This window comes from Thamnophis sirtalis, unplaced genomic scaffold (assembly GCF_051295495.1).
Source record: "Thamnophis sirtalis isolate CommonGarterSnake01/CBP01778 unplaced genomic scaffold, rThaSir2_p1.2 scaffold_4, whole genome shotgun sequence".
Taxonomy (NCBI): domain Eukaryota; kingdom Metazoa; phylum Chordata; class Lepidosauria; order Squamata; family Natricidae; genus Thamnophis; species Thamnophis sirtalis.
Genome location: NW_028261384.1, coordinates 83,600,364 through 83,620,863, shown reverse-complemented (window position 1 = coordinate 83,620,863; position 20,500 = coordinate 83,600,364). Strand labels below are relative to the sequence as shown.

General features: G+C 35.4%; 1 protein-coding gene across 11 annotated transcripts in view; it reads left to right on the top strand.

Annotated features, from left to right (window-relative positions):
• The window catches only part of EPHA5 (EPH receptor A5), a 223,685-nt gene extending 205,964 nt beyond the window's left edge, over positions 1-17,721 (top strand). For 3 of the 11 annotated variants that reach the window (XM_014062023.2, XM_087713223.1, XM_014062021.2), the window contains 4 exons: positions 1,346-1,495; positions 6,015-6,208; positions 7,965-8,120; positions 9,647-10,722. In XM_014062023.2, the coding sequence (XP_013917498.2) occupies positions 1,346-1,495; positions 6,015-6,208; positions 7,965-8,120; positions 9,647-9,743 (597 nt within the window). In that variant the 3' untranslated portion in view covers positions 9,744-10,722. Of the gene's footprint in view, positions 1-1,345; positions 1,496-6,014; positions 6,209-7,964; positions 10,724-17,504 lie in introns of those variants that run through there. The other 8 variants (XM_014062022.2, XM_087713219.1, XM_014062025.2 and 5 more) reach the window with 6 other exon arrangements.
• Positions 17,722-20,500: the final 2,779 nt, after the last annotated feature.

Here is a 20,500-nt window from a genome sequence, read left to right as displayed (position 1 = left end):
ACAGATTTTGTTTGCAGGCCCATGGTACACTTTGACCTCAAGTCTGTGATATGAGATGTTTTGTGTGTATTTTTTAAATGTAACAACCCGGGAACTGTGTTGACTGCATGCTTGTTTGTATTTTCCTTCACCAACTATTATGACCCAACTGCATCTTGTTATACAAATTAAATTCAAAAACCGTATTTTTCAGAGTATAAGACACACCAAGGTTTTAAAGAGGCATTTTTTTTTAAAAAAGTAGGTAGGTAGATAGAGGGATAGAGAGCAAGAGAGAGAAATACAGTAGGTAGGTAAGGAAGAGTGAGTAGTTAGGTAGATGGGAGAAATACAGTAGATAGGTAGGTAGAAAGAGAGTAGGTAGGTAGAGAGGTAGAGAGAGAGAAATAGAGAGAGAGAGAAATACAGTAGATAGGTAGGGAGAGAGAGAGTAGGTAGGTAGAGGGGTAGAGAGAGAGAAATACAGTAGATAGGTAGGGAGAGAGAGAGTAGGTGGGTAGGTATGTAGAGAAAGAGAGAGAGAAAGTAGGTAGGTACGTGTGTGTGTGTGTGTGGTGTGTGTGTGTGTGTGTGTGGAGAGAGGGGGGGAGGTTTCCAGGTTTATTAATCCATGTGCTGGAGAAGGAAATTGCTGACAATCTGCAGCACCTAAGACTTTGTTTCTGCTGGCACAGTACTTGATCAATATAATTCTCATCAATCACTCTAAAGAGCGTTCTGAAAGAAAAAAAAAGTTTTTGCACTGTGCAAACCTCCCCAAAATGGCCTATTTTTTGCGAAAATGAGCCCGTTTTTTTAAAGCCATGAATAACCTTTGAGGGGCTTGCAGAGTGCTCCTAGGGGGATGGGGGGGGGCAAAAATGAGCAAAAAACAGCCCGGTTTTTGTCCAAAAAAATTGCATGCATAGCCTTTAGGAAGCTTATAGAGTGCTGCTAGGGGCTGGAGGGGCAGAAAATTGGCTGTTTTTCACTCATTTCTGCCCTCCCCAGCCCCCAGGAGCTCTCTAAAAGCCTCCATAAGGCGATGCGCGGCCATTTTGATGAAGAAGCGGGGCTTCAGGAGGCAGAAAATATGGTATTCAGTGTATAAGACACACCCAGATTTTCAGCCTCTTTTCTGAGGCAAAAAGGTGCATCTTATACTCCAAAAAAATACGGTAGGCCTTTACTACCACAATTAATATATCTGAAGGTATGCAAAGGATGTAATAATGTAGAAGGAGATCTTCCAAACTTTAGAAAATGCTTGTCTACTCATTTTCTCTAGAAAATTGTTGACACATCAAGAAAACTTAACTGAATTATTTGAACCTAATTAAATATAATATATATATATTATTTCTAGGGAGGGAAAATCCCAATCCGATGGACAGCTCCTGAAGCTATAGCTTTCCGCAAATTTACGTCTGCTAGTGATGTCTGGAGCTATGGGATTGTGATGTGGGAAGTAGTGTCCTATGGAGAGAGACCCTACTGGGAGATGACCAATCAAGATGTAAATATTTCCTTTTCCTTCTCTTTGTGAAAACCTTCAAATCAGGATGTCACACATATTAATTATTTTCTTTTTTTAATTTTAAAGGCCTAAATATACAGTTACAAGTAATGTCCAAAGAGTCCATTCTGAGAATAGTATGGAATGTTCAAATGAGTGAAATAGAGAAGAGAAGTAAGACTAATGAATGAAAAGATAAGGTTCTTGTGTCAGGCACAGCAGCTGATTTTGGGGTTGTTTCAATTTGAAATTCTGAGTGGTAAACATAAGATTAACATATTCTGAACCACTGGGCTATCAAACAAAACGTGACCAAAACTGGCTTGGAGCATCAGCTGTCAGAATCAAATCATAATGCAAGTAGACAGGCCTTAGTAGTACAGAATATGGAACAGCTCCCAATCCAAATCTGGGCTGTCATCACTACTTGAACCCACAGGGAACTGCCTTGACGCACTACTGGTATCTCCCTGTAGAAAAACAAAGATCTGTTCCCAACACTCTGACCAAGCTTGGATAGTTGATTCTACTATTTAATATTTCTAACCCTTTCCTGGAATGGTGCTCTTTTGAGAATATTTATTTATTTATTTATTTATTTATTTATTTATTTATTTATTTATTTATTTAATTTATGGGCCGCCCAATCCCGAAGGACTCCGGGCGGCTTACAAAGAAGGGAGAAAAAAGAAAATAAAAATAAAAAGAATAGTTTAAAATTCACAACACGCATTTGTTCTAATCGGGGCTGGACCTTAACAATAAGGTCAACAGCCCCAGGCCCGCCGGAACAGCCAGGTTTTAACAGCTTTCCTGAAGGCCATGAGAGTGGGTAAGGTCCAGACCTCTGGGGGTAGCTGATTCCAAAGGATCGGAGCAGCCACAGAGAAGGCTCTCCTCCGGGGTCCCGCCAGCCGACACTGTCCGGCTGATGGCATCTGAAGGAGGCCCAATCTGTGTGATCTTATCGGCCGTTGGGAGGTATGTGACAGTAGGTGGTCTCGCAGGTACGCTGGTCCTAAGCCATGTAGGGCTTTAAAGGTAATAACCAACACCTTGAATAATTGTGGTGTTGAAGTTGGAAAAGTTCTTATAGTCTTGCTGCTGCTGTTGTTGTTGCTGCAGGACAACTTCAAAATCTTGCTGCTGGATAAGGAGTCATCCAAAGACCATTTCATTCAGATTAGTGGTGGGTTTCAAAATTTTTTAGAACCTCTTCTATAGGGTTGGCCTGCTTTATGGGAGTGGCTTGCTGGCCATGTGAATGGGTGGGAGTAGCTTGGCAGTCATGTGACTGAGTGGGAGTGGCTTGGCAGTCATGTGACTGGGTGGGCATGGCCAATTTGTAAAATGTGGAGAAATTCACTTAACAACGCTCTTGCTTAGCAACCAAAATGTTGGTTCAGAAACTGGCATTTGAAGCACGCAAGTCTTAAAGCTGTCAAGTTACAAGACCCTTGCATCCCTAACCCTTTAGAAAAAAAAAACCCAGGGGTGTTCAACTTGACAGCTTTAAGACTTGTGGACTTCAACTCCCAGAATTCCTCCTCCAGTCATGTTGGCTCAGGAACTCTGGCATTGAAGTGTGCAAGTCTTAAAGATGTCAAGTTACAAGTCCCTTGCACTCCTAACTCTTTAGAAAAAAAAACCCAGGTGTGTTCAAACTTGATAGCTTTAAGACTTGTGGACTTCAACTTCCAGAATTCCTCCTCTCGCTCTTCATCTTGATGATGTGCAGATGGGTGGGAGGCGGGAGCTGGAACCGGTTCTAAATGGCACTGTAGATTTGTGGCAGGAATCCACCCCGGATTCAGATACTTATCAAATCTGACATGGAGTGTATAATGTTTTTGAGCAGTTTTTATTTATACAATATTTTATTTTTCCTGGGAATAATAACTGTGGAGACAGAATGTTTGTTTGTTTGTTTGTTTTGTTCAGTTTATTTTTAATCTCAATCCTTTGTATTTAGAATTGTAGTGTCCTCAGACCAGCGTCGTGCAGTGAGGTTTATGGCTGGTGAGGCAAGCGGGCAAAAGCCAACCTATGTTTTCCACCCTGTGTCTTTCAGTGCTGGCGCTTCCCAGCGCTGTGCCAGCCATAGAGCGGGACACGTCCCGCTCTATGGCGGGTGAGGCAGCATGGCTTTAAAATCCCGGGGCGGTGGCATGGCTTTAAAGTCCCGGCACTGCGCCGGCCATAGAGTGGGCCCCATCCCACTCTATGGCCGGCGTGGCAGCAGGGCTTTAAAAAATAAAAAATAAAGTGCCAGCCCGTGTGCCAGCAGAGGCGGATAAAACACACACACACACACACACACACACTTATAATAATACAAATTACAATTACTTACAAATTACAATAATTTTGAATTCCTCCCCCATCCCTCCGACCCACATACCTTTTCCAGCTGTTTCACAGAGGATTTCAACTCTTCTCTTGTCTGCCATGGTGAAAATGTAAAAAAGGTAAAAAGAAAAAGGCAAGGTCAGGCTGGATTAGCTGCTGCCAGAGTCTCCAATGGATGACTCTGCTTAACTGTTTTAAAAAAGCCTCTAAAAAAGTGCCCTCTGCAGGAGGAGGCGAGAGAACCACGTGCCTCATCTATGTAAGGAATTTTTCGCCTTCTAACCCTTGCTTAATTCTGCTCAAGTGATCATAAAGATAGACTACATGAGGCACGTGGTTCTCTCGCCTCTTCCTGCAGAGGGCACTTTTTTTAGAGGCTTTTTTAAACAGTTAAGCACTAAGCAGAGTCATCCACTGTGACTCTGGCAGCAACTACCTCAGCACTTTTCCTTTTAATTTTTTTTTTTCTGTTCATGATGACAGTGGTGAGGCCCTGCCTCCCCTGACTGCACGTCACTGCCTCAGACCCTGACTGTCTTTGTCTGTTTGGTCTTTCACAGTACATTTACTTCACATGCAATGTCTTGATATCCATAGATATAGACCTTGGGGAGATGTTTACTCATCCATATCTCTATTGGAATTTACTTTTTAACTAATTAGATGGTAAATAATATGCATACAGTGATCACATATTATTTGAATATATATTTTAGAAACTCACAGGTTGACTACATAGGAGATCAATATGCAGGAAGTTGCAAATATTTATGAAGATTTCACACATCTGAGCTAGCCCAGCAAAGCAACAGCTGTATTTTTTTTAAATGGAAAACACTTTGTCATTTTAATCTCTTTTGTTGCCAAGCCTTCCATTTCAGTATTGCATTCCAATTTGCAATAAAGTAAAACAATAAGGCCAAGACAAATTCCCTTGGAAGAGATACTATCATCCCATGAATACTTCTTAATTCAAGGTCCATCAGTATTATTTTTAGGGATGAAGGACTGCCATGGAATAAATACTTTTTTATTACTCAGTTAAGAAAAATTGACAGACTCCCACAGCTTAATCTTTAGGGACCATGCATATTGCTAATCATAGAGATTCTTCCGGGAAAAGGGAGTTAACAGTGTTGCGCTGCCTAGATTTACATGAATGAGGGCAATACATACATTCTGTATAACTGTGTATTAGATTTGTCATCATTTTGTATCATAACTATAATTGCATGTTTCTTCATCACCACAATCAGATTAGATATTAACAAATGGGTAGTATGAATTAGTGATAGTGTTCAAATTCCAATTTTAGTCATTATTCTGAGTGAATTATTAATTAGTAAAAGAGCTTCCAGTTAAGCCAGTTAAGATTCATACAGCCTCTGATTATTTTTCATAAGTAACTAAACCTCTCATTAGTTTAGCAGGAGACCTTATACCAGTGATGGCTAACCTTTTCCGGACTGAGTGTCCAAAGCATGAGAACGCGTGCCCAAACCTTCAAAATGCAATGCGCATGCACACTCTGCACATGCGCCCCACCTCACTGTCCCACATGCACAGGCGCTGCCCATGCATTTTTCCCCTGTGCATGCACATGCTCCCCAACATGTGGTAATGATTGTGATCAATTTTTCTTTCTTGTAGAAAAGTTTTCTGCCATTATGCAATTTTAATTACATTCCCTCACACTTAAAAAACAACTGGAAGTTATGGTCACTACTGGAAGTTATGGCCACTACTCTTTAATGTAATGTATAGTTGTGAGCATTTCAATTCCATAAATTTATTTACAAAATGTCAATGGTTTGGGAAGTCTTATTTATCCGAAACTGAGCTAAAAATTTTGTAGTTCTTGATATGACCAATGCCAGGGCTGGCTGTGTCAACTTTTTTCTGTTTTGCTGGATTCTAGTAGCCCTATTCATGATCAGGAGTCAAGAATATAATAAAAAATATATTCTATCCTCCTTGCATGAAATTGTAAATAATATGGATAGTTTTCCAAATAGATAGCTTTCATATCATTATTTTTGTAGAGTTATCAGCAGAAAAATGGTCTGAATGTTTTAACAATAGAAATCCCTGTATATTTTCAGGAGAATTTTGATTACAATAATTTTTATTAAAGAAGAACATTCGGGAGTTTGATTGGTTTTTTCCTTAGGTGATTAAGGCTGTTGAAGAAGGTTATCGTTTGCCAAGTCCCATGGACTGCCCAGCTGCTCTCTATCAGCTAATGTTAGATTGCTGGCAGAAGGACCGAAATAGCAGGCCCAAATTTGATGAAATAGTCTGCATACTGGAAAAGCTCATTCGGAATCCCAGTAGCCTGAAAACGTTGGTGAACACATCAAGCAGGTATAAAATCAAATTCATGCCATGTTATATTTCTATCATTGATGCTAGGTCTCTCCGTTTTTGATTATTGTCAAAATACAAACTATTTTTCTAATTTGGAAAGAGGTGGTATACAAGTAGCTACCCCTTAGTTGATTCATGTTGTATTGTTCTGAAACAGAAATGGAGAATTTAGAAAACCTGAACTAGTTATAGGCTCCTAGGATCTCAAGGCAGTAATAAGGCAAATTTCAACAGCATTTTTTCTGCCTTGAAAATGAAATGAAAGTTAAACTAAACAGATAAATATTTCACTACTTTTAAAAAGTGTATTTAGCTTTTTGAAAACAAATTTATTTAAAAGAATCTATTGTCTATGGAGATTCTCAGTCATTCAGATCATGGTTGTCCCAAAGGTGCTTTTCCAAGAGGCAACTGGACTTTCTGATTTTTCTTTTCTTCTTTCTTTTCCTGTTGGAAAAGCACCTTTGGGACAAAAGAATTTATTGTTTTTACTTTTTCAAATGTGGCATATGTACAAAATTGGCCTATTTTAAGAGTAATTGAAAATCCAATCCCTATAATTTATAAGGGGAAAAACATTTATTGTAATATATTTTGACAATAATTGAAAAAATACCAAGTGAAAAAATCTACCACACCTGTTTCTAAGCTTTTTTTTTAAAGGCAAAATATTTTTAATGTGCAGGATATACATATATTCTCTATGATATTTTCTTTCTTTCTTTCTTTCTTTGGCTGTATCATCTAATAATTGTTCTCCAATGAATTTTATCACCCGAATTTTGCCAGTTAGTATAAGTTCTTTAGAAAATTGACAATTCTGGCCACAAATCCAAAGTGATGATATTATTTAAATAAATGAGATTAGAAATTCATAACAATTTATGTCAGTATCAGCATCAACTGTAACCATCAAATAGAATGCACTGTATTATTTTATTTTATTTATTTATTACATTTATAAACTTTCTGAATTTTAAGAATTCTAGAAGATTATAGGATCAATGGCAGTAGACTCAATGTAGTAGCATCTGCTTCCACAGCTTTGAAAAGAAACACACAAAATATAAAAACCAAAAAACTCCTTATATAAATTATGAATGTAAGACTGATTTAGTTCTCTGCCTGTTTAATAGATCCTCACTGTCCCTTTGCAAAGTTTTTGATAGGCTAAATTGGGAAGATTGTGAGTAAATCACACCACTCACTTTTCATGTTGTCTGTATCTTAGCCAGTTATGAAATTCAGCTGCTAATGTTACACTATCACCATATTATAATGTTAATGGGTTAATTCTTTTGAGAAAGAATACCACTACCTCCCCCCCCAAAAAATAAATTAAAGATATGAAATAATAAAAATGCCCTAAGCCTGGAGTTTATATTTGTCACCTTTCTTTGTTTTGTGGGTTTTTGTAGCAGAGTATTTTACTCTGGGCTGCCTGTTGACTTAATATTTCTTGTTATTTTTATGCTCTAGGCTTTTTTAAAAAGTAGTCAATAAATTTAAATAAATAAATTAGATTTTTAAAATGTGGGTTTAAAAATCAGGAAAAGGAAATGATGCCTCTTAAAATCAACCTGTAGAATATTTATATAGCTGTCTATAAAGTAAAGCTTTGATACAATTAGGAACAAAAACTAATATTGGGCACTTGCAGGGTTACTAGACAACTCTTTTTGCTGATCTTCCTCCATGTACACCCAACTTTTTTTAAAGATTATGTTAATGTATACCTTGGTTTCTCTTTTAGAATTTCAAATTTATTAGGGGAACACAGCCCACTTGGAAATGGTGTCTACAGATCTGTAGGTGAATGGCTGGAAGCCATCAAAATGGGACGGTATACAGAGATTTTCATGGAAAATGGATACAGTTCCATGGATGCTGTGGCTCAGGTGACACTGGAGTGAGTAGAATTCCTGATCATTTCCACTGATATAAGGGAGAGCACTTTGGGTTGGAAGTCAGTTAAGAGTAAAGGTAGAAAACAACTGGAAGCATTTAAGATTTTTTTTTAAATTGCAACTTGATTCTAGGGAAAAAACATTTATATCCTATATAAATGATAGCATAACATTGATTTGTAGGTATCACAATTGTTGAAAAGATATCATTAGCAACTTTGCACTAATAATTGATCATGTGACTTTGATCATTTCAACAGCATGCCAATTTTGGCATAAGGTGTGTCCTGCTTTTCATATAATAAAGGTACTTTCATCCTAACTGTACATGGTGTAAGGATTTTCAAGGGAAAAAAAGTCTTGACTGCAAACATCTCAGAAAAAATTGCAGAGGAATAATCCCACTTCACTATTATCCAGGATATGGCAACAGGTTCCTGTGCAGAAAATCTAATAATTTTGGAGCAGATCCAATCACTATTATTTTCTCTAGGTTTGCTACACTGCTCAATAGAGTTATTGTGACTCTTTCACTCACGTTATCATATTTTCCAATCTTAATTTTTTTCCAAGTGATTTTTCTTTTAACATTTTGAAAAATTGTATATGTATGTATGTGTGTGTGTACATATATATTTATATTTAAAGATATTTTTCAAACTTATTGCATTTTTGTAACATACACATTTTTGTATATTTTTAACTTACATTATAACGGAGAAATTTCAGCTTATATAAGTTCCAGTCTATGTCTTGATTTAGGAAATTCAGACTACATAAATTCAGATTAAAATGTGAGCAGAATGAATATTTCCTATGTCTTTGTGCAATGATATGAGGCAAGCTTATGTTAAGATGGGATATATTTCTCCTTTACAAGGACACAGAAATATAGGTAGTCCTCTGCAAGTGAAGAGGCTTTCACATATCTCTACCTAACTCAGAGACTTGACACATTCCAGACTTAAAAAATAAAGCCTCGTTTCCTCTTGCGATCTCTCTGAAATCAGAAAAGAGTCCAATAGGAAAACCTATTGCAATGAGCATCGCTGACAGAAGAGTTCAAAACCAGAAGAACATTCCTGATTTTCATTTGAGAATGACAGTAGCAGGAAGATTACATTTTTGCCCTGCTCCAAACTGACAAAACCTTGATTAAAATGCAGGAAGGTCAGAGGTCTTGACTGATGCATAGCAAGATATGGAATCCTTTCTTTTAAAAGATTGCCAAAATAACAATGAGGTGTAGGAAAAGGAACTCACGGTTGGTTTATTGGTTTCTTTGTTTGTTTGTTTTTACAAAAAAATAAATTGTGAAAGTGTTCCTTTCCCCCACCTCCCTACAATTATAATGAAATTTAATAAATGCTTTCATTTCCTCTGGCTTCTCTGGCTTCCAAACTAAAAAAAAAAGCTTGTAAATGTCATCTATGTTAGGTTGCTTGTTAAAAAAAATGATTTGCATTGTATTGTTGGTCTGCACACACAACCCTTTTAAGCACAACATTCTCTCTTCTTACTGCTCAAGGATGCAAATTAATCCTGGCTCTACGGGAGATCTTCAACAATCTGCTGTTCAGTTAAAAGTATATGGTTTGCTTTATTTATTTATTTGTTTGATTTAACATCAGAGGACTTCTTCTCAGCAGCAGAATGAAAATTAGGACACAAAACATCTCCCTGCTTATATTTTAAACTGTGGAATATGATGAATGTGTCATAGCTCCCTGGCTGTGCTTGAATACTTCATCTTCCCTGATCCCGCATCAGCTTTCTCAATATTTTCCATTTGTTTCTAGAGTCTATTTTATTGGATAATCTCAGATCCAGTTCTGACTTTATGTCTAATAACAGTAGTCAATTTTAACAATTAAGATATAGTACTGCTAGGGTTTATAAAGCATCAAACATAGAAACAGAATCTACTTGTAGAAAATGTCTTAACTGTGAAAAGGAAATAAGAAAAAATAGGTTGAATTTTCAGAAATCCTGCACTGGTGTTATAAATTTAGATTTCCCTGATATTCTTTTGTCTGTTATATATGTATCAATCTGCATAATAATTTAATTCAGGTATGTCCTGTATGTTTACAAGTATCTTTCTGTTTCAATCTGATGAAATATAAATAATTGGGTATTTGCACTTATGTTAAATAATATGGACATTAATTTGTGCCTTAGCAATTATTATACTAATTATTAATTTATTTAGCATTTATTATACTTTTGATTGTGGATGTCATATTTCCCCTTTGATTATATAAAATATTATTTTTAAAACATTATGCCCCAGAAATAATTTCATTTTTTTACTTGTCATATTGTACAAATTAACACAAGTACACAACATTTATCAAATTTTAAAGGGATTTTGGCTTTTAAAAAAATAGATTTACAAGTAGAAGTGCTTAAAACTAGATGGAATATACTATCCCTTAATTGAGTTAAACATGTCAAATAATGTTCTCTGCTGTTTTTAATGAAGTTTTCATCCTCATGTTTTAATACTTTATTTAAGATTTAATCCAGTTGATTTCAGGTTCCATGGCATGTGTGTGTGTATATATATATACGTGTGTGTGTGTGTGTGTGTATACACATACACACACACACATATACATACATACATACATACATACATACATACATACATACATACATACATAATGATTGTAAAGGAGTTCATACAAGTATAATTTTCTATGAGATCAGAGTAAGAATCATGCAGAAAAGGTAACTGTTTAAATGAATATTTAACAAAATATATCATTAAGCTGTAGATTATGTGTTATAGAGGCTGAAGGTTTATTTCTTCCACATTCTGCTTTTCTCCAACCCAGTGCCTTTGAAATTGTGTTTACAAATCCCAGAATTCTGAGACCTATAGTTTTCAGTGTGCAGGCCTTAGGATCTTTAGAAAGAAGTTTTTGATGTACTCAACAAAACTATAATTTCAGAATTCTTACTGAATACATTTGTACTGTATAGATGTGTTCTAATAGAAATTATATTGTTGATGTCACTCAAGCAGAAAATTAAGATAAGATTTGGACTGGGTTGGGCTGAGTAGTTATAGAAAGAAGATTCCAGATTTCTCTTTTTCCATATTCGTATCATCTGTTTCTATAGACTCACCATAAATATCCCAGAATTTACTGAAAAACATTTTTTCTTTATTTATTTTCTACGCTAGTTATATAATAAAACAAATATTGTTTGGAAACTTCATGGATAAAATATTGAGTTTGCATCATTCTGCTAATCCATCTCAAACTCTTCTGTCCATAAAGCCATAAGAATGAAAGGGATTTGTTATGCTACCTTACATTAAAGTTCTGGTTCTGACAAACTCCTAAATGATAAAGCATTCAGATGATCCTTCTTCGGACTGCCATAAAGGTTCACATTTTTAATGTTCCTGTCTTAAGTTCCCTGAAAATGGAGTATAAGCATTTCACAGAAAAGGGATGCTTTACATCTTCTTGATCCAGTTTTATAGTCACCAAAGTTACCCTCTTCCACTTGAAATATTATAGACTCTTCTATTTCAGCAGCCTGCTGCATATATAAACCAGGACCCACTTTTGGTTAAGCTTCTTGGATGCCAAAGTCAAAGATGACCAAAGGCATGCACTTCTTGCTCAACTTTTGTGTAAAAATGTGTATATTTCTGACAATTGATTCCTACATTGTGAATAGGATTGGACCTAATGGCCAAAATGTCCCATTCCAACTCTATGATACTTTTAATTTTGGAAAGATTTGAAAGCAATGTCTTCCTCCTTTTATTCATTTTGAAGACTAGTTCATTGTAAAAGATTTTTTTACCTCGTCAGATTGTGTAGCAGTTCAGAATATCTGGTATCTTATATTAATCCAACCATCCATCCACTTTAAAAACAAACCATGAAAATATTCCTAGATGATTTATTATTACTAACTATCTTTAATTTGTTCCATCCATTATTCCTATCGTATAAATATTTTCACTTTTAGAATTCATCAGCTATAATTCTTGTATTTCAATTTTTAAAATATGCTTTAATTTTTATTGCTGGGAAAATCCATGAGATCCACTTGAAACATTAAAATATAAGATAAAACAGAGAAATCAAAGCTCATTTATATACCTTCTGAATCACAGTTTATATTTTACAAGTAAATTGGCTATGAGTATGTATTTGAAGCCTGATTGGATTATTTGATACAGACAAACATTCAACTACTTGATTAATATAGTTTCTATATTTTTGTATTTTTATACTTTTTGATCCATATGTGTATGTGTAAAACACATTTTTATGTATAGATACTGAAAGACCACCACCACCACCACCCAGCCACCAGGAGCACTCTACAAGCCTCCTAAAGGCTAAGCATGCCCTTTTTTTTATGAAAACAGGCCCCTTTTTCAAAAAAGGGGGGGGCATTTTTGGCAGATCTGCAGAGTGCAAAAACTTTTTTTTAAATTTGCCTCTTTGAAATCCTTGTGCATTTTATACTCCGGTGCATCTTATACTCTGAAAAATACATTACTTTCTATCAATTGATAAGTCAATCTTTATTGTAAATGTAAATTTGCAAACAAGCCCCCCAACTATTGCAACAAAACAAATTTACAATACAAACTCAATCTTATTAATAAATGAGTAATTGTTTCATTTCATATAATTGCAACATCTTCTGAATTAGTCAGTTTCTATGAAGAAACCAATAGGTTATATAGATCTATTTGTCATAGAATCATAGAGTTGGAAAAGTACATTAAGCCAATAGGCCATTAACTCTAAATCCTTGGTTACAATGAAGATCCAGTTTAAAAAAACCAAAAAAAAACCTTCCAAATGGTTGATTAACCTCCATTTGAAATCATCCTGTTAAACTGAATCTGTTGTTGAATTTCTCAAATATTTCCTAGAACAAATGAAATTGTAACAATTTACTCTGAATGTTGTTAAGGATACATGAAGCTTCAAGAAAAAGCATGGGGCCTTTAAAAGTTTCAAATTATTTATAACAGCTGAGAACTGAAATCCTGAGAACATGTTTGGATGGAAAATATGCATCTTTATTCTAAACCCAAAGTAACTTTCAGTTTCCCAGAAAACAAAAGGTTGTGGTTAACTATTTAGAAGAAGAAAGAAACATGGAAAATGTATCAATTTATATATGTTGTAACATACTTACTAGGATTGAGTATTCATATTGTTCCAGAGCTGGGACTTGGGGAGTTCAAATAAAATCAAAACTCAGAACTTGAAAATAGATTTCGCCATTCACCATTGTTTAAAATTCATTATTTGGTTGTGCTGGTTTCCCAGGACTTTTATCTTGAAATTTGAGCCCGGGCAAGAAGCTTACATAGAATAATAGTCTAATTATTAGAAATGAAGATCTCAGTCTTGGTGAAGGCAAGCTATTCAATTTAAGTGAGAAAGATAATGCCAAGATTTTTAAGCTTGTATGGCACTTGAGTGGCAAACTCTTAAGTGTGAATGGCAAACTTAAGATTCCTTCAAAGAAATACACAATGATTTTTTGGAGTTGTTTTAAATTATCCTCAATCTGAAAATCTTGGTGGCTTTCTTTCAATTATCATTAATAAGCTTGCTAGCTAGCAAGGTCTTTTTCAAAGGCACATTCTCAAAAGTAACTTTTTTTTAAATGGATCCCATAGCAGTTGTCCCAAGTCCTGTGCTCTGTTCCAGATCCTCTTTCAATGACCTGACAACCAGTATGTTCCAATATTATTGTTGCCATGTAGTTCTAATTCTAGCAAGAGATGGATCCTGTTTTCTACCCCTACTTCCATCTGGATTCTCGTCCTGTTCTCAAAGAAAAAAGAGCAACTATTTCTAACTTTATGGACAATTTCTGATGATTTTGAGTGCCAGAACAACCCTCAAGAATAGCTAAGTAATGAAACTGGCCTCTTAAATTGCATACTTGACTGGACTTTAATGGCTAACAACAAAAGGTGGACTTCATCATATCTCCCTTTTGAAAGATACATACTCAATCTCAGGATACCTTGTTGCTTTTCATCCAGTGGACGGCTCTGAAAATTTACAAATATGTGTGAGTGCTGTGTTGTGTTACATTGTAATTGTTTTATTTTTCTTTTAAAATAAATGTTTGTTTTTAATAAAAACAAAGTCCCTTTATGAAAAAAAATATCAGGAATTCACCGGCTCTTGCTTTTTAACCTTATTCTTCATCTGCTGACATGTATATATTTGAAAATCAATTATCATGCCATGCTTCTTTTGGAAAGGATAAACAACAAGAGCAGATGAACGCTTTATGTCTTCTCACAAGAACTGAAAACTTAACTAACTAAGCCGTCTCATATACTCTGTGCATTCCTGAACATATCAAAGGCTATCCTTTCAGGTACAAGACCTCCATGCTTTTCGAATATGCTTGAAGTGCAGATTACAAGTTATGAAAATAAACATTTTTAAGTATGTATAGTTTTTAGTCACACTGACTACCTTTTAAAAGTATAATAATGATGTGAAGCAACATCAGTTTTCTTTACCATTTTTTTGTACCAGGACTTGACCATAGTGTCAACAGTATGACAATAAAATACAATAAATTTTCCTGGGGAAAGAAACAGAATCTGCACTTTTTGAGCCTTATTCAAGCAAAATATGGTTCTGTAGTGGTAACTCAAACAGAATATGTTTCAGTAAACACAATTAGTAACTCTGGTAAATGAGGCAGGATATCCATTGATTTAATGGGATTATATTACTTTTCACATTATTTAAGTGTATATAGTGTTAATATTAAATGTGTTCAAAACCTATTTCTATGATAGATTAAGTATTCCTTAAGCAATCTATAATACTCTTTTTAATATCTCTACACTAGAATGTCAATAAATGATAACATTCAGGAAAAGAAGGAAAAAGTTGGATTAACAATACATATATCCACAAGTTTTCCACTTCAAATCTCTCCCTTTTAATTCTGCTCTGATGTTCATACTCTGTTTAGCTAGTCTTTTTTGGTTGTCAGATAACTAAAAGATACTGCTGGGCAATTTTTAGCTGGCCTTGATACTATCAATTATGGTTGTTATGAAGAAGCAATATATGTGGATGTATGTATGTGACAGTGTGTACACATCTAGATACACACATATACACAAACGTGTATTTAAAAAGCTATATGCCACTCTTCAATCAAAGTAGAGATTGCAAATGAGTAATAGATGGACAGATTATTTTCTTCATTCTGTAGAAGGCAAGCGTTATTTTTCAGACATATACCAAGCATACATACATGCAATGAAATAATAACTTTTACAATAACAAGCTGAAAAGAAAATTATCTAAAGAAAATACTTCAGTGGTACTGATTTCCCACTAAAAATAGTTCTAATACTATTATAGTTTCTATATATGCAATTCATATCTTCCTTATAAAATTCTCAGAAGAATAAATGAAGAAGTCCTAGAAATTATGTTTGTCTTTTTCAGTCAATACTAGCCCATGCATGTAATTGGCCAGCCCCAGGGATATGATCTTTTTTCCATAAAAATCTGCCCTATAACAATAAGACTACTATTCTGTCTAAATTATATGGTTTAAATAACCAGGGAGGGAGCTACAAACCAAAACCTGACACTCACAAAAATTTGCATGCTTCCTCAGACGCTGCAGTTTCCAACATTTCCTTTATCTTGAAATGCTACCCGTCCTGCTTTTTTGACTAGATTATATTTTTATGTGTCTCCTAAATTAAGCAAATGTAGGCTTTGATGGAGTAGGTGCAGTTAATCTATCTGTTGAAATAAGCAATCCAATTCCTCAAGGCACAGGAAAAGAAAATAGGAATACCTATGCATGCCTTGTTCTTCTTATACAAGTTATGAATAAAATAGAATGAATCATGTAAAATGAACTTGGAAACTCCCCGCTATCACTCACACATTTGCTAATTGTATGTGTGGGTCATTAAGTGCATGAGTCTCTCAGAGTGGGGAAGGCCATGGGGGGACTAGTGCTTCTGACACCCAAGGCCTCCCGTAACCCACTGAGAGATCCCATGCTCTTCTTCCCACCCCTTGGGTTCTCAAGCTTCTTGGGCTTTTCCTCTCCACCCAGTCATCAACCACTAACTTACTTTTGGCACCACATTTCGGAGTCCCACGCTGCCCACACTCACTTTCTATGCAGCCTTGGGTGCCAAAGCCCTTGTCCATCCAGGCAGAGAAGCTGGTTACTCCCCTTCACTGCTGAACCCCAACCTTTCTCATAAGTGGGTGGGGCATGCCCTGCCACTTGCTGGTGCTGAACCTGCCTGAATTTCATACATTGTACCGCTTGGAGCTTGGTATACCACGGCCCTGCTCCCCTTGCTTGTCAAAAGCACTCCTTTAAAATTGCAACAAACCTGTTTTTCAGCTCCATCTTTATCTTTGTAACTCAAGATGTTCTTCTTAAGAAGAGCAAGTGAGGGAAGCAGGGGACTGTCGCACCAAGCTCTCCAGCTCAACGATGATGCAATTTGTGAAAGACAGACAGTTTTGGCCCTCCAACAAGTGGCAGGGCAGGGCCGTATCACTTGTGAGAGAGACTGGGGCTCAGCAGGGAAGGGGAGACACCAACTCAGGGCTTCTCTGCCTAGCTAGACCAAGACTCCAACACCCAAGGCTGCACAGAAGGCAAGTGTGGGCAGTGTAGGGCTTTCAGCATGGCATCAAAAGAGCATGTTGCAGTTGTTTAAGTGCGAACAACCACTGTGATGCTGCAAAGTACATAAGTTTGGGACCAGGTCAAAGTATTTTTTGTGGGGATGTTGTAACTTTGAACAGTCACTAAGTGAACTATCATAACTCGATTACCTATAGGAAGGATCACTGTTCTATTCCCTGGGGAAGAGTAGCACCAGAAACTACACTAAAATGGGCAGTGATGGCCCATTTCATCCTTCTTTTCTACACAGGGAAAAAACAAAGAGAATTAAAAACTATTTTTTTACTGGATTGTTTATATCTGTCTGTGTGACTATAAATATTTCTTAACAGCAAAAATATTTTCATTTGATTTTTCAGGGTGGGATGAGGATAAATGGCTTAGTAGAAAAATAATTTAATCTCTCTTTTCCATAATCATTTTCTCACATTTCTTCAGTTCAAGAAAAGCTTTCCCATTTGATATTGCCTCAGAAATAGCAAGAAATCCTGGCATCCTCTGATAGTTAAAGGAGAAAAGACAGATTTTAAAACAATGCTTATAATTTAATGAACTGATTTAAGTGATATAATTTGAAAACATGGATATTCAAAACAGATCAACATATGGGTTGATCAAGTTCATCCAACATCCCAGGGTATCAGCCTTTAGAATCAACATATGCTTTCTTCATACAGGGATTTGAGGCATCTTGGAATCACACTTGTTGGGCACCAGAAGAAGATAATGAACAGCCTTCAAGAAATGAAGGTCCAGCTGGTAAATGGGATGGTGCCACTGTAATTTTTTTTAAAATGACTATCACTTTTTAAAAGTGAGCAACCTTGCACATTTAAAATTTACACCTGACATTTATTTAAAATGACACAGAAAGCTGTGGTTTTTATAATGCAACAGAGGAACATTGGTCTCAGTCATAAATTTATAATCAGTGTTACACTCTACTTCTTTGTGGCTTCATTTTGAAGTAAAATTAATATCTATGAACAGCGGAAATAGATATATGCTGTATACATGGTTATAATTAAGTTAGCCTGCTTCAACAATAAAAAATAAACAACATAGACCTTTTTAAAAAAACTGACAATGATAACTATTAATATTAATATTTCTAAGGACTAGGAATAGGAATATTTTCTACTCATTTGATAATTTGTACTAAAAGGTAGAGTTTCCTGAGGTTTGCTTCAAGCATTGATGGAAGAATAATGAAGCGCAATATTAGATTATCTCTTGACAAAACTATTTCTTGTTTTGTATATTTTTTAAAATGCTGCTGCTGTACAGCAACTAAGCTATAGATATTATTATATACGCATTCCTTGATGAACATTCAGGTGTGTATGTGTGCGTGTATATATATATGTATGTATGTGTATACTTTAATTTGTTTTTGTTGATATGAGATTAGCCCATCTTTAATACAATATCTGAAAATACAATTGCTTGTATTTGCAGAACATTGTATTTTTCACATTAATTATTTGTGTTTTAATGCTGTTTTATTACAGCAAAGATATATTGGAAATTAGCAGAATATTAAATACTGACTTCAGAACTCAGCTTCCTGAGGAATCTGTAGCCATTTCCTCATTGGTCACTTCTACATCACACAGCCTTCATTAATGTGATCAGTCCATGATTCCAATGAGTCCATGATTCTAATAAGTCACTCCAATGAGATCCAATGATGTCCAGATGACATGGGCAGCATATAAATCAAATAAATAAATAAAATAATGGATGCATCTGGAAGGCAATATAAGTCATTATTGGGAAAGTAACCCATGTTTCTTGAGGGAGAATAGTTAATATTTATTATGCTTGAAAATGTTTGAATAATTTCTAGTGCAAGAGAGAGCATAAAAGCCAGAAGTAGCTTCATAAGATTTCTAGGAAATTACTGGTGGACAAAAGACCCTACTTTGTTTCCTGTCCCTCCTGAAATCATCAGTGTGCACAGTAACTCAAATGTGCAACTTTTAAGCATAAAATTTATACAGTAGTTTTTGTAGCTCCAGGAAACTTATTCTTTGCATTTTAATTATTTTAAGCAAATGCCACAGATCTTTCCTAACGTATTGTATTCACAATTTACCCTATACTACTTCCTTTTAAAAGATTAAAATATTCAATAATTTTTTAATGGATATAATTATGAAGCATTGGTTCCTTCCCCTCTGGATTCAGTGTTATGTTCAGTAATTTATTACTGATCAATTTGCATGAATTGGCTAATAAAAGATATAAACGTATATGATTTGCCTTTGTAAGGCAAACTTGTTCTATTCTTTTGGTCAGTAAATTTATTTGTGTGATGGTCAACCTCACAAGTGTTCCAGTGACAGAAATTGTTCCAGATTTGATTCACTGACTAAATGCAGTGCTGAATAGAAACTTTGAGGATGATACTGCCCTGAGAGGTACCTAAACAGCTAATCCCTCACATTAACCCATATTAACCACAAATTCAAAGATGGAGTCATACATCAAATCATGCATCATTTTATATTTCAAATCCTAGGTCATGTAATGTGGGAGCATCATTATAATCAGTGACAGTAACTGCAAATTGAATGTATGTAATCAACATATTAATTGAAAAATAAGTTCACAGTTTGATTGTACCAATTTTAATTCAGAATAATCAGATATTATCCCAGTTTTTTCCAGAAGGAGGAAAAAGAACATTCAAAGTATGAGTAATAGTCCTTTTTATGGTGCCACATTCATCATTTTTTCCTAAAAACCCCTACCTTTTCCCCACTGCTTTGTCCAATTTACTGGAAGAGTACAGAAAGGCACAAGTTAATAATGTGTGGTGAAATAATACTTCAAAAGCTGATACTGACCTTTTATTTGAACTAGAAGTTAGAAGGACTGAAAGCTTGAGCCAAAACTTGCTTCTATATTATTTCAAACATTATCGCATCTCTTAAAAGAAATAGAAAAATTAAGAGCAGTTATGAATTTTTGAAATAAGTGTCTAGAGGATAGTAGGAAAATGTCTTCCATTCCAAATCTATCTCAAGATGAAGGAAGATTTCTTCATGGGGGAATTTTTTTAAAAGAATTGCCAATTGATGTTCAAAGAGATATATAGATGAAAGGCACATAGATGGTCACAACTTGAAATGGAGGAACCCTAATAACAAATCAAATGCCTGTGGGAAGATTACCTTTTCTTTCCTATAGCTGCCAGCACTTGGCAAAATGCCAAGCTCGTTTAAAAACATGATTGGGGGAGATAAAGGATGAGGGCTGCTTTTATGATCAAGAACTCAGCAAACAAGGAATGCTTGTCAGATGCCTTTCACATTACATTTTGTTAGATGGTGGGCTACTAGAGAAAAAATGGGGTGGGGGAAGGTAGACACAAAACAATTTAGGCTACAACTCTTTTTCAGGTAATAAATAACATTATTGGAAGTTTCAAGAGATCTACTAAAGATTATTTGTACCTTCGTGGCTGCAATTGTTTGTAGCATAACCCTCACAAAATGAAAATGTCAGGCAGGAGGAACAGTGGATGTTTTTCTTGCATTACAAGACTCTTCTATCTAGAGATGATATAAGTAGCCTTTTTTATTCCATGTGTCTTGTTAATGGTGGAGAATTGAGGCTTTCTCTACAAAATGCTGGCCCGTCCTATTATCATATGTTTCCTAATTGT